Genomic DNA, 15,515 nt, shown 5'->3' with positions numbered 1-15,515 from the left:
ACTCTTATACCTGAGTGAAAGAAAATCCACATACAATTGTCACTACTCATTATGAACATAACATTTCTTTTAATGTTTGGTGTTGTGATAATCTTAATTTTTACAGAAAGGCATTTCAGGAATAGCATTTCTAAATTTTTTGTGGAATTGTGGGACCTGTTGGGTAAACATACCCCTTAAAAATTACAAGGTCTGGTCTGTTTATAGAGCCCACTTTTCCCATGATGATTATGACAAACTAAATATGAAGTACAATAACTGATGGATTTGTTGGAATGACTGTACAATGGCTACAATGATTATCTGACTTTACTTCCTTAGATTACTGTGTAGGAAGCTGCTAAAACTATTAACAATAGTCTTAAAACAATAAGACATGCCAGAAAATAGTAGATTTATTGTGTTGAATTTTGAAACGGAGGTCACTCTGAATATTTGCTTTACACTGAAAGGACAGAATTCAGGGGATACATGGTTCCTTGGCAATGCAACACTGTCACTCCTCTCGCTATTGGATGAACCCACTGCTTGGCAGGTATATAGGTACACTGCACTCACCTAGACGGTAATTTGATGTCAGTGTGGATAAATGTTGTGAGTTAACTGACTTTGAAAGAGGGATGATAGTAGGTGCCCGACGCATGGGTCACTATCGTGGAGGCGGTACAGAAATTGCGTTATCCCCTTTTGACAGTATCAAGATTGTATCTGGAATACATCATTCCTGGAATGACATTGCATCGTGGACAGCGCTGTGGGCGGAGAAAGGTGGTGGATGAACGTGGCCATTGACGTCTGTCTCACATTGTTTCAGCCAACCAGGGAGCGACAGTGACACAAATTACTACCAACTTCAATGTGGGACATTCCAGAAATGTCTCTGCCAAGACCATAAGGTGATCATTAACTGCAGTAGGTTATGGGAGCTGCCGACCCACTAGAGCCCATTGCTACCACGACACAGGACTCTATGCCTCAACTGGGTGAAAGATCATCAGCACTGGACCTTGGATGACTGGAGATGGATCTCCTGGTCTGACGAGTCCCATTTCCAGTTATTTCGAGCGGATGGGAGGGTGCGTATCTGGTGGAAACCATATGAAGCTATGCACCCGTCATGTCAACAAGGAACTGTTCAGGCAGGCGGTCGGTAATGGTCTGGGGCACGTTCAATTGGCACATGTTGGGACCTCTGGTATGTCTAGATGCATCTCTGAACAGTCAAGGTTACATGTCCATCCTTACAGACCATCTGCATCCTTTCATGGTCATCATGCACCCACAGGGCAATGGACTCTTCCAGCAGGACAATGCATTCATTTTAGAGATTTATTTAAATTTTTTTTTTTTTTTTTTTTTAAGTTTTGCAATTTTTGGTTAATGTTTAATAAAGACTTGCAAATAAACACTTTGAGTCATACTCTTAGTGGAATTCTTTGTTCTTATTTTTAACTGTAGAATGTGTCCTACATTTGTGGCATTCAACATTGAAACACTCTGTATATTTATATATATATTTTTAATTCTTGTTCATATGAGAAGTAGCAGAGATTAATAACATTCCAAATATATTTCAAGTGCACATAGATGTCTGTTCCACAAAGTAAGATTTTTATATTGCAGATAAAAGGGCCATTTTAGCATAATTATTATATATATTTTTTAATTCATGTTTAAATGCCATTTTCAGATACATGAAAATGGTCTTGTAGTTCGAAGTCTTGGTCATGTTGCCTGCATTGTGAAAGACCACTTGAAAGATATATGGGATACTCCTGATAAGTATAATATTGGACAAGAAGTAAGTATATCATATTTTGCTTCTCAACTTAGGGTTTAAAATCTGAAAAATTATTAAATGTGGAATACAATTTATAATTATCTTAGTCTTGGCATTTGTGGTGCTCCCTAAAATCCTAAACTATACAGTAAATATTGTAATTTTCAGTTTCCTTTCCCTCATGCTTAGCAGAGGAAGCAAAACTTAGATTTATAGTATGCTGTGTATTCTGGGATTTTAGGATGTCGTTTCCAGATCTGAACAAAATATCTGAAATGCAGTCTCAGCATTAAATTCTATAATGAGAATATAACCTCTTTCTTCTTAGAATCAGAGGCATGGTAAATTAATGAAAAGCACTGTATGCCTTCCTTGCCACCTTTTTACACAGCATCATATTTTACCAGATCCGAACAAAATATTTGAAATGCTGTCTGAGCTTTAAATTCTATAATGAGAATGTAACTGTGAAGGAGAAATTGTTGAAGATAAACATAAAGACATCTGGGGTAGATGGAATCAATCCAGTTATATTAAAGGAGGCGGCAAAGGAAGTAAGCAAACCCTTAGCCATAATTATGAGAGCTTCCCTCGACTCAGGGGAGGTACCCGTGGACTGGAGATGTGCAAATGTGACCACGATCCACAAAGGAGGATCAAAGGGAGACAGGTAATTACAGACCTGTTAGTTTAACTTCTGTCCCAGGGAAGAAATTAATGGAAGCACCGGTTAAAGAAGCATTGCAGGATCATCTAGACAAGACTTCAGTTATAGCTCGGACACAGCATGGGCTGGGCGCCTCCGTAGCCAGGTGGGCAGGAGCAGCAGTGCGTAGCACACACTTCTTGATTAGACCGGGGTTCGAGCCCGTGACCACCAAATACGGAGGATGTGGAAAGGTCAGGGAGCAATATGGCCTTAGTTGCTAATGCTCCTAAAAACCAAATAACAAACAAACAAACAGCATGGGCTTGTTAAGGGGAAGTCTTGTCTGACCAATTTGATTGGATACTGTGATGTAGTCACAAAGGAATTGGATACAAAGAATAACTTTGATATATATTTGAATCTTAGAAAGGCCTTTGATACTGTTGCACATGGAAGACTGCTGCACAAATTGGAGCAGTGTCGCATTGGAGGCAAATTGCTGCTATGGATAAAGGGATGGTTGAGTGGGAGAAGACAGAGTGGTAATCAATGGACACTCGTGGACTAATGTTATTAGTGGAGTCCCTCGGTTCAATGTTGGGTCCATTGTTGTTTTCTGTATTTATAAATGATATTGATGATGGTATATCGGGCTTAATATCCACGTTTTCAGACAATATGAAGGTTGGCAGAGTTGTTAATGACACTAAAGACAGTATGCTGCTGCAACAGGATCTGGAATTAAGCAGATGGGCTGAGAGGTGGCAAGTGAAGCTTAACATTGACAAATGTAAAGCACTGCATATGGGAAGCAGTGACCCCAGAGTAACGTATCAACTCTGTGGTACTACACTGACAGTGAACTGACAGTGGTAGAGAACGAAAAGGACCTTGGGGTAATTGTTTAGGCAGATATGAAGTTTTCTGAGCAGTGCAGACGGTCTTCAAGAGTAGCTCATGGTGTCTTGTCAATGATATACAGGAACTTTTCTAGCAGGGATAAGGAGGTGAATATCCCCTTGTATAAGGCAATGGTCAGGCCACACCTTGAGTACTGTATACAGGTCTGGAGGCCTCATTTTAAGAAGGATGTAGAGCTGTTGGAATGAGTACAGAGAAGGCAACAAGATTAGTGAATGGAACAAAGGGTTGCTCTTATGAAGAAAGGCTTAAGTTTTGCAAATTACAATGTCTGGAGACTAGGCACCTGCAAGGTGATCTGATTGATGTGTATAAAGCCTTGAATGGTTTGAGCATGCTCAATGCTGATGTGATTCTTACACTTGCTCAAAATAATCGCCTGAGAGGGCATAAATTCTAATTGAGGAAAGACGGTTGTAGGATAGGTGTGCAGAAGTTTGCCTTTAGCCAGGTGGTGGTTGGTTGCTGGAACAAACTTCCATCTGTCGTAGAAGTTGATAGCTTAAATAGATTCAAGGCAGAACTTGACACACATTTGGAGCGAGTGGGTGGGTGAAATAAGGGGGTTTTTTCTGGCTGATGCTATATAAGCTTGCTTTCTTGTATCATGTGCCTTTGCTAATGCTAATGCTAACTTCTTTCTCTCTAGAATCAGAGCATGGTAAATTAATGAAAAACACTGTATGCCTTCCTTTCCACCTGTTTACACTGCATTGTATTTTACTTGTTTTATTGTATCTTAACAACTATAATCATAATTTCCTCATTTTTACCTTTTAGCTCCTACTAGCCCATGAGTTATTTGGTTAGTTATTACTATACATGTATTAAGATTAAACATGTTAACGTGTTATTTTTGGCTCTTGTAAAGATGATGTGATCCTTCAAGATAATATCAATCAAGAAAATCTGAAACAAAAGGTGCCCACCACTAAACCTTGTGGAACTCTGCTTTAACAAGACCCTCAGTCTATTTCTGAAATTTTGAGATTATTTTCAGCATTAGTGTGGGGGGCTGTACTTTACTGTGATTGTACAAAATTCTAATAAGATCCCACTTGGATTATGGAGCACCTTTCTACAACTAGCTAAATTGAGTGTCCATATATGGTTGGATCAGTGCATCATAATGTCAGTAGGGACAAGCTCTCCATTTTTGGATGAATGGCTCCATCAGCTTTAAATTCACTTTAAAAAAAATTTTAATCCTTACCTTAACAGTCATTAAGGTAAGGATTAAATACACAAATAAATAAGGATTATATATGGCTTGATCAGTGTATCATAATGCTTTGCTTGCCGATTTAGGAGATATTGAGACAGGTGCATACTTTTTGCATCATACCATGTATAAAGGGATCCGCCTGCTTAGCTGTGTTGTTATTTTCTATTCAGCAGAGATATAACATATAAGTAGTTAATTTTGAAATGAAACTCTTCTTGCTAAGGTGAGTTTCTTTGTGATGGAGTTCCTTTCCCGAAGGAACTGTTGAAAAAAAAATAGGTGTAAAATGAACCTAATTATATAATGTAAGTCAATGAGAAGGGAGTTACGTTCCAGACCCCTCTCAAAATTGACATAATATAATATTACATTTAAAGTTCTAAAACGAATGCTATGGATGTAAAAACAGTATTTTTATGAATATAAATCAGTTAAATGTAATACAGTACAAAATAACCAAACTTAATATAATTAAATAAAAAAATTAATTTTGTACATTTACTTTGATATGTTTAAAGCGCAGACTGAAAGTTTTTATAAGTGCCACTGTAAGGCCCCTTCATTAATCTTTTTTTACAGCGGCGTAATGCCGAGATTTTACTTCTCTGATGTAGTCCCTGGTTGAGAATCTTTCCCTTCTTTGAAGAAAGCATGCAATGTTGACTGTTGAGATTTCCTCTTTCTTTCTTTGAGAATCTCAGAATAAGGGCCAACCAATTACACTCCTTTCCACTTTTGTACTTTGCTCCCAGTTGTGGTAAATCTCACAGAGCTCATCAGTGAGGGTCTCCAAGGCTAAAAGGATGTGCTGTGGATCGCTTGTATTCATAGATTGTAGAGGAGAGTCTTCATATTTTTCTTTCTCCTCCTTCTGTCGTCTTGGTTCTTTAGCCAATTCTTCCAAATCTTCATTGGAAAACTGCTGTCCATGGCCATCCAATAGTCTGTTACATCTTCAGCTGTAACCTTGTCCATTTCCACCTTTTTGCTCCAGCCTTCTAACGTCTTCAACAATGCTCTCCACTGACTCTAATCCTGTGAAGTCGTCCATAAATTGTGGGAGAAGTTTGTGCCACACTCCATTCAAAACAGTTGACTGACACTTCCTCCTCTGCATTGATATTATTAAGGTCCTTCAAAATGGCAAATGGGCACTAATAATCCTTGATAGTTTTGCCTGACCTGTTCAAAACTCTCACCATTTCCATGAAGGTTTGCTGGAGGTAATAGGTTTTAAAGGTTGATATTACCCCCTGGTCAATTGGTTGCAAAACTGAAGTGGTATTTGGTGGCATGTAAACAACATTGATGTCCAGAGATGTTCTGACTTCAGCAAGGTTTGCAGAATAGCCAGCGGCAGTGTTCAAGAGAAGAAGAGCCTTGGCTGGTAACTCATTCTCTTTACAGAAACGGAGCACAGTAAGGCAAAAATAGTTTGTGTACTAATCCAAGGTTTCCTGTGTCACCCAAGCCCTCCTGTTCCATTTCCAGTAGACTGACAATGTGGCATTACTTAAGCCCTTGAGAGTGCACATGGTGTCTGTGAATGGTACACCAACATTAGTTTTAATTTTAAAGTGCCAGAGACATTTGTGCCCAGCAGAAGCGTTAGTCTGTCTTTTGCAGCCTTGAAACCTTGCGCAGATTGCTCTTCATGGGCAGTCAAGGTTTGTGATAGCAATTTCTTCCAATAAAGCCTTGTTTTGTCAACATTAAAAATGAGATCAAGAGTTGGAAGCCATTGAAACTCTGCAGTAATTGCTGCATCTGCACTTGCTGCCTTGCCACTTAATTTCACACAGTGGCACTTCAAGAATTAAATCGCATGAACCATCCCTTGCTGCCCAAAAATATCTGAACACTACCCTTGCTTTTCTTAAGATCTTCAAAAATTAACTTAGCATTATCAGTAATAACAGCTTGAGTCAACCGAATGGTTTTTTTGATTTGTCATCCCACAATGACCATTGTGGGATGGCAAATAAAACAGTCATTGCATTGACTGTTTTATTTTATCAGCATTTTTCATTATGGTACTTAAAGTTGGAGGCAATTTCATACTTCTACACACCCATTATACAAATAACCTCCATATTTTTTTCCAATGTGATAGATCTACTTGATCTTTTAGCGACATATTCACATTCACTTGGCTTTACTGCAATTCTCTTATTAGACGTGGTGACTCTTATTTTTTAAATTTTTAATTAAAACTCAAAAATTGACATTGTAGAATAGTGACCCAACAATAATATATCAACAAGCAAAGTGAGTATTCCTCGTCTCTTATCTTCGGACACCTTATTCCTGATTTGTTTAGATGGTAGATTGGGATAGCTCTCATCTCTGATTGACTCTGCATATTTTTGAAATTTTTGTAGTTTTTTTGATATTTTTGGTCTTCTGGTTTTAAATCTGTTATTATTATGAATTGTCTTTAAAAAAAAAAAAAAAAAAAACCCGTTGTAAACCGATGTTTTATTACTAGATTATATGTGCCTGTTTGTGCAACAGTTACTAAACACACAAACAGGCACATCTACATGTTAGGAATATTGTTCAGTACATTTTTTGAGTTTACTATAGTATTACAAGAACAGGAACTTCCCGACTTACGCAAATTCAACTTTATGTAAGTTTTTGCTGGCTGGTGCAAACTGAAAAATATGGAAACTTATTTTGCATCTGTAGGGATAAATGGAGGCATTGTGAAAATATTGTAATGTGAACCCAATAACATATTTCTTTTTTTTTTTTTTTTTTTTTTTTTTTGTAATTCGTTCCAAGTCCTTGGAAGTTGAAAATTTCGCTATATTACTAAGCTATTTATCTCTCTAAAAGGTCATATTTATAATGGAAATTGCACTACACTTTCATCGTTATCATATGTCCATTTCAAGAATCAATTTTGAACACCATTGTGATATTTTTCTAAATCACATTTCTGAAGGTCACAACCAAAAAACAACAAAAACAATTTGCACTTTTCCGGTTTATTGGGCTTTTCTGTTAGCGCAATCTACTTTAAACGGGTAGTAAACTCGATCTTATTGCATTTGCGATAATCCCCAATAACTGAAATTCTGTGGGTTTTTACATTACGGTATTATGGTGAAATGAGTTCCCCCTTCACTGAAAACTTCAATCATATAAAATACAAATTTTCAGAAACTTCTCTTGCATTCCTACATTAGCATTAGTATAGATAGATGATGCAAGAAAGCAAGTTTATGCAGCATCAGCCAAAAAAAAGACCCTCCCATTTCCACCCCTCCATTCGTTCCTATTGCCTGTCCAGCTCAGCCTTAAATTTATCAACAAAAGATGGAAGTCTGTTGCACCAATCAATTACCCGCTGGCTAAAGGCAAATTTCCGCACATCTATTCTGCAACTGTCTTTCCTCAGTTTGAATCTGTGCCCCCTCAGGTTCTTAATCTGAGCAAGAGGAAGAATCCCATCAGCATTCAGCTTGCTTAACCCATTCAAGGCTACACCTTAATCAGATCACCTCGCAGGTGCCTACGCTGCAGGCACTGAAATTTGCAGAACTTAAGCCTTTCTTGGTAAGAGCACCCCTTTGTTCCCTTCACCAATCTTGTTGCCCTTCTTTGTACTCGTTCTAGCAAGTCTACATCCTTCGTAAAAATAAGGCCTCCAGATCTGTGCACAGTACTCTAGGTGTGGCCTGACCATTGCCTTGTATAATGGGATAATCACCTCCCTGTCCCTGCTAGCAAAATTCCTATATATCATTGACAAGACTCCATGACCTGCCCTGACAGCCTCTCTGCACTGCACGGTGAACTTCATATTTGACTGCACACTTACCCCCAGGTCTTTTTCACTTTCCACTTCCCTGGATGTAGTACCACACTGTTGGTATGTTTCTTTTTGGTTATTGCTACCCATATGCAGTACTTTGCATTTGTCAGTGTTAAACTTCAGTTGCCACTTCTCAGCCCATCTATCCAACTTTTCCAGATCTTGTTGCAGCAGCATACTGTCATTACTGTTATTAACAACCCCAGCCAACCTTTGTATCATCTGCAAACTTTGACTGGATTATTAATATACTATATTAAGCTTGATATACCTTCATCAATATCACTGATAGATATATAAAACAACAATGGGTCCATCACCGAACACTGAGGGACCCCACTAATAACATTAGTCCATGTAGAGCAATACCCATTGATTACCACTCTGTCTTCTCCTATTCAACCATCCTTTTCTCCATTGTAGTAACTTGCCCTTAATGCTATACTGCTCCAATCTGTACAGTAGTCATCCATGTGCAACAGTATCAAACGCTTTCCTGAAATCCAAGTATGTGATATCAAAATTCTTTTTTGCATCCAGTTCCTTTGTGACCACATCATAGTATCCAATCAAATTGGTCAGACAAGACTTCCTCTTGACAAACCCATGCTGTGTCTGAATTATTACTGCTGTCTTGTCTAGATGATCCTGCAATGCTTCTTTAAACAGCGACTCCATTATTTTCCCTGGAAGTCAAACTAACAGGTCTGAAATTACTTGTGTCACCCATTAATTCCCTTTGTGAATTGGAGATACATTTGCACATCTCAGGTCTGTGGAGGACTTCCCCCGAGTTCAAGGATGCTCTCATAATTATGGCTAAGGGTTTGCTTACTTCCTTTGCCACCTCCTTTAATATAACTGAAAGAGCCCATCTATCCCAGCTGCCTTTCTTATGTTTAACTTCAATAATTTCTTCTCCACTTTGCTCTCAGTTATTACAAAACAATTAATTCACTGTTAGAGTTTGATAAACATCTGGCCATCTCCTCCTTTAATAACTTCTCGTGTGCGAATGTAGATGCAAAATACTCATTTATTTGGCAGCTATCTGAGAATGATTATCTACAGTCAAACCATTGATATGAAGTGGACCAATCTGATTCCTCACCTTTCTTTTAGAGTTTATATAAGTAAAGGAGTCTGCTGTTTTTCTTTGTATCCTTTGCCAAAGATTTTTCGTAATCTGCCTTTGCTTGCCTTAACCTCCTTTGTGACTTGATTGCAGACTAGCTTGTATCTATCATAGGCTTATGTGTCTTCCTGACAATTTATGTGCATCCCACACATTTTTATTCTCTGCCACGAGTCTCATTAGTTAATCTAACATCCATTTGGACCTAAACCTAGAGCAGTATTTCTTAGTTGGAAAAAAAGCCTAGCAGCTTCCAAAATTACCTCCTTGAATGCTTCCCATTTAGAATTTGCTCTTGGTAACATCATCAGTTGGTTCCAGTGTATAGAACCTAAAAATCTCTGAGACCACTGTAGTTACCTTTACGAAAGCAAAAACCCTTCCCTTTACCCCTGATGGTAGTATATCTTTAAGCAGATCCCACATCAGTACACTGTGATCAATGCCACCTAGTGGTTCCTTTATCTTAATTTCTTAATGCATGAATAATCACTGCTGATAATCAGATAAAGAGATTTACTCCCTCTTGTTGCCTCTCTAACATGCTACAGTAGAAAACAATCATCCAATAAAACCGCAAAAACCTTGCTAGTGTGCGAGTGATCAACCCACAACTTCCACTCTGTCTGGGAAGTTAAAATCCCCCATTATAAGACACTCGGATTTACTGGCCCATTCTATTTCTCTGTACAATTGTTTGTCGTACTCATTAGAGTTATTAGCATTAGCATTAGTAGAGGCATTTGATGGAAGAAAGCAAGCTTATGCAGCATCAGCCAAAAAAAAAAAAAAAAAACACTTCCACTTCACCCCTCTGTTCGTTCAAAATACCTTTCCAGCTGAGCCTTAAACTTATTTAGGCTATCAACTTCCACTACAAGGGATGGAAGTCTGTTCCACCAACCAACCACCTGCTGGCTAAAGACAAATTTCCGCACGTCTATCCTACATCTGTCTTTCCTCAATTTGAATTTATGCCCTCTCAGGTGATTATTCTGAGCGAGAGGAAGAATCCCATCAGCATTGAGCATGCTCAAACCATTCAAGGCTTTATACACCTCTATCAGATCACCTCGCTGGTGCCTAGTCTCCAGACACTGTAATTTGCAAAACTTAAGCCTTTCTTCGTAAGAGCACCCCTTTGTTCCATTCACTAATCTTGTTGCCCTTCTCTGTACTCGTTCCAGCAGCTCTACATCCTTCTTGAAATGAGACCTGCAGACCTGTATACAGTACTCTAGGTGTGGCCTGACCATTGCCTTATACAAGGGAATAATCACCTCCTTATCCCTGCTAGAAAAATTCCTATATATCATTGACAATACACCATGAGCTACTCTTGCAGCCCGTCTGCACTGCTCAGAGAACTTCATATCTGCCTGCACAACCACCCCCAGGTCCCTTTCATTCTCTACCACTGTCAGTGTAGTACCACAGAGTTGATACGTTGCTCTGGGGTTGCTGTTTCCCATGTGTAGTACTTTACATTTGTCAATGTTAAACTTCATTTGCCACCTCTCAGCCCATCTGCTCAACCTTTCCAGATCTTGTTGCAGCAGCATAGTGTCAGTAGTGTCCTTGACAACCCTGCCTACCTTTGTATCGTCTGCAAACTTCGACATTAAGCTTGATATACCCTCATCAGTATCATTTATGAATACAGAAAACAATAATGGACCCAACACTGAGCCCTGAGGGACTCCACTAATAACATTAATCCACGACGAGCAGTGTCCATTGATTACCACTCTCTGTCTTCTCCCCCTCAGCCACCCCTTTATCCACACCAGCAATTTGCCTCCAGTGCCACACTGCTCCAATTTGTGCAGCAGTCTTCCATGTGCAACAGTATCAAAAGCCTTTCTAAGATCCAAGTATATAATATCAAAGTTATTCCCTGCATCCAGTTCCTTTGTGACTGCATCATAGTATCCAATCAAATTGGTCAGGCAAGACTTCCCCTTAACAAAACCATGCTGTGTCCGAGCTATAGCTGAAGTCTTGTCTAAATGATCCTGCAGTGCTTCTTTAACTAGTGCCTCCATTAATTTTCCTGGAACAGAAATTAAACTCACAGGTCTATAATTACTTGTGTCAGCCTTTGATCCTCCTTTGTGAATTGGGGTGACATTTGCACATCTCCAGTCTGTGGGTACCTCCTCTGAGTCCAAGGAAGCTCTCATAATTATGGCTAAGGGTTTGCTTACTTCCTTTGCTGCCTCCTTTAATATAACTGGATAGATCCCATCCACCCCGGGTGCCTTACTTGTGTTTATCTTCAACAATTTCTCCTCCACTTTACTCTCAGTTATTACAAGATTCTCTAGATTACTGCTAGAGTTGAATACACCTCTGGCTTTCCCCTCGCTAAATAACTCCTCATGTGTGAATGTCGATGCAAAATATTCATTTAGTTTGTTAGCTACCTGAGCAGGATCATCAACAGTTGACCTATCGATATCAAGTGGACCAATCTGATTCACCCCCTTCCTTCTAGAGTTTACATAAGTAAAGAACTCTTTGCTGTTTTTCTTTGCATCCCTTGCCAAAGATTTCTCGTAGTAGTAGTAGTAGTAGTAGTAGTAGTAGTAGTGGCACTTGATGCAAGAAAGCAAGTGTAGGAGCTTATGCAGCATTAGCCAAAAAAAAAAAAAAAAAAAAAATCACACCATACCCTCCAAATGCCTGTCCAGTTCCTCCTTAAATTTATTTAACCTATCAACTTCCACAACGACAGATGGAAGTTTGTTCCAGCAATTAACCACCCGCTGGCTAAAGGCAAATTTCCGCACATCTATTCTACATCTATCCTTTCTTAATTTGAACTTATGTCCCCGTAGGTTCGTATTCTGAACAAGTGGGAGGATCCCATCAGAATTCAGCGTGCTCAACACATTCAAGGCCTTATAGACCACAATCAGATCACCGCGCAGGTGCCTAGTCTCCAGCCACTGCAATTTGCAGAACTTAAGCCTCTCTTGGTAAGAGGATCCCTTCATTCCCCTCACCAATCGTGTTGCTCTTCTCTGTACACGCTCAAGCAAATCTACATCCTTCCTAAAATGAGGCCTCCAGACCTGTACGCAGTACTCAACTCGTGGCCTGACCATTGCCTTATACAGAGGGACAATCACCTCCTTTTCCCTGCTAGCAAAATTCCTATATATCATTGACAAAATCCCATGACCTGCCCTAGCAGCCTGTCTGCATTGCTCAGAAAACTTCATATCTGACTGCACAATTATTCCCAGGTCTTTTTCATTTTCTACCACCTTAAGTATAGTACCACACAGTTGGTACGTTTCTCTGGGGTTACTTCTACCCATATGCAGTACTTTGCATTTGTCAAGGTTAAACTTCAGTTGCCACTTCTTAGCCCATCTGCCCAAATTATCTAGATCCTGTTGCAGTAGCACACTGCCATGACTGTCATTAACAACCCTGCCAACCTTCGTGTCATCTGCAAACTTCGACATTAAGCCTGATATACCTTCATCAATATCATTGATAAATATACAAAACAACAGTGGACCCAACACCGAACCCTGTGGGACTCCACTAATAACGTTAGTCCACGAAGAGCAGCACCCATTGATTACCACCCTCTGTCTTCTCCCACTTAACCATCCTTTTATCCATTGTAGCAACTTACCCTTAATACCATTCTGCTCCAATTTGTACAGTAGTCTTCCATGCGCAACAGTGTCAAAAGCTTTCCTGAAATCCAAGTATATGATATCAAAATTATTTTTTGCATCCAGTTCCTTTGTGACCACGTCATAATAACCAATCAAATTTGTCAGACAAGACTTTCCCTTAACAAACCCATGCTGTGTCTGAATTATTGCTGCAGTCTTGTCTAGATGATCCTGCAATGCATCTTTAACCAGTGACTCCATTATTTTACCCGGAACAGAAGTTAAACTAACTGGTCTGTAATTACTCGTGTCACCCTTCGAACCTCCTTTGTGAATTGGGGATACATTTGCACATCTCCAGTCCGTGAGAACCTCCCCTGAATCCAAGGATGCTCTCATAATTATGGCTAAGGGTTTGCTTAGTTGCTTTGCCGCCTCCTTTAATATAACTGGATAGATCCCATCCACCCCAGGTGCCTTTCTTATGTTTAACTTCTACAATTTCTCCTCCACTTTGCTCTTAGTTATTACAAAATCATTAAGCACACTGCTACAATTTGATAACCTTCTTCCATTTTCAAACTGTAATAATTCCTCACGTGTGAATGTAGATGCAAAATACTCATTCAGTTTGTTTGCTATCTGAGCAGGATCATCAACAGTCGAACCATCGATGTCAACTGGACCAATCATATTCATCCCCTTCCTTTTAGAGTTTATATAAGTAAAGAAATCCTTGCTGTTTTTCTTAGCATCTTTTGCCAAAGATTTCTCGTAATCCGCCTTTGCCTGCCGAACCTCCTTTGTGACCTGATTACAGACTAGCTTATATCTGCTACAGGCTTCTGCGTCGCCTGATAATTTATATGCATCCCATGCATTTTTCTTCTCTGTCACGAGTCTCATTAGTTCATTTGATAACCATTTAGGCCTAAACCTTGAACAATATTTCTTCATCGGTATGAAAAGTCTAGTAGCTTCCACGATTAATTTCTTGAATGCTTCCCACTTAGAATTTACTGTTTGTAACATCGTCAGTTGATCCCACTGTACAGAATTTAAAAACTGTCTGAGACCACTGTACTCCCCTTTACGGAAGCAAAAACCCTTTCCTTTACCCCTGACGGTAGTTACCTCTTTGAGTAAATCCCACTTCAGCACACTGTGATCACTGCCACCTAGTGGTTCCTTTATCTGCAAATTCTTAAAAACGAATGATCACTGCTGATAACCAGATCAAGAGTATTACTTTCTCTGGTTGCCTCTCGAACATGCTGCTGCAGAAAACAATCATCCAATAAATCCACAAAAGTCTGACTAGTGTGTGAGTGACCAACCCACAAGTTCCAGTCAATATCTGGGAAGTTAAAATCCCCCATTATAAGACATTCCGATTTACTGGCCCACTCTATTTCTCTGTACAATTGTTCATTGTACTCATTCGAGTCATTAAGCCTATAACACACTCCTACTCTTATTTTTGCTTTTGCAGTGCTTATGTCACACCAAACTGACTCAACAGTGCGCTGTCCATCTATATCAACTGGATGCACTTCTTTTGATTTTATGTTTTTCTTAATTAACAGCATAACACCTCCTCCCTTTCTGTCCTGTCTATCCTTTCTGTAGACATTGTACTCCCCAAATTCCAGTTCTGCATTCCTTATATCTTTGTGACACCATGTCTCTGCTATCCCAACAATATCCGCCTTTGATGTCTTGACCAACACTTCAAATTCATCAAATTTATTTACTATACTTCTAGCATTGGTATACATGCAAGCATACATGCTCCTATGCGTATTCCTTGTTACCCTAACACATCCCATATACCCAACTATTCCAGGATGACTGCCATCCGTCCCTGAAACCCCCAACACCCCTCGCTCCAGGTCGCTTCTTATTCTAATAGAAGTTGTGCAAGAATCACCTTCACCTCTGCCTGCGGTTACTGTTAAACTATTAGTCTTTGTATCCCCCCAAGCTAGCAGTTTTCCGACCCACCTAACACTGCCTCGATAGCATCAGCAAATATTCTTGCACCCTTTCTATTTAAGTGTATCCCATCCCTGTAGAAGCAATCTCTCCTGTTAACAAGTACAGTCCAGGCTGAAAAAAATTCTACCCCTTGAGCCTTGCACAATCTTTCCAGGGCCGAATTGATCGACAAGGCTCTCATCATATACTCCCTCCTATCGTGTCTGGGCAGAATTGCAGACACTTTCAAATTCAACCCTAATTCTTGGCTTTTTTTCAACAGTGACCTGTACTTGTTGAGTAATTCTGCCGGTCTCCTACTCTTAATATCATTAGTGCCAACGTGTACAACTATATCACCTTTTGT

The 15,515-nt window shown here is 39.5% G+C and overlaps 1 protein-coding gene across 1 annotated transcript in view; it reads left to right on the top strand.

Annotated features, from left to right (window-relative positions):
- Window positions 1-15,515, top strand: part of Rrp5 (Ribosomal RNA Processing 5) — a 615,569-nt gene that overhangs the window by 115,168 nt on the left and 484,886 nt on the right. The window contains exon 8 of the mRNA XM_090384558.1: window positions 1,691-1,801. Coding sequence (XP_090240684.1) covers window positions 1,691-1,801 — 111 coding nt within the window. The remainder of the gene's footprint in view (window positions 1-1,690; window positions 1,802-15,515) is intronic.

Source organism: Mastigoproctus giganteus, chromosome 11 (assembly GCF_048544385.1).
Source record: "Mastigoproctus giganteus isolate SK-2022 chromosome 11, ASM4854438v1, whole genome shotgun sequence".
Taxonomy (NCBI): Eukaryota; Metazoa; Arthropoda; class Arachnida; order Uropygi; family Thelyphonidae; genus Mastigoproctus; species Mastigoproctus giganteus.
The sequence above is the reverse complement of the archived record's forward strand: the minus strand, read 5'-3'. Positions and strand labels throughout refer to the sequence as shown.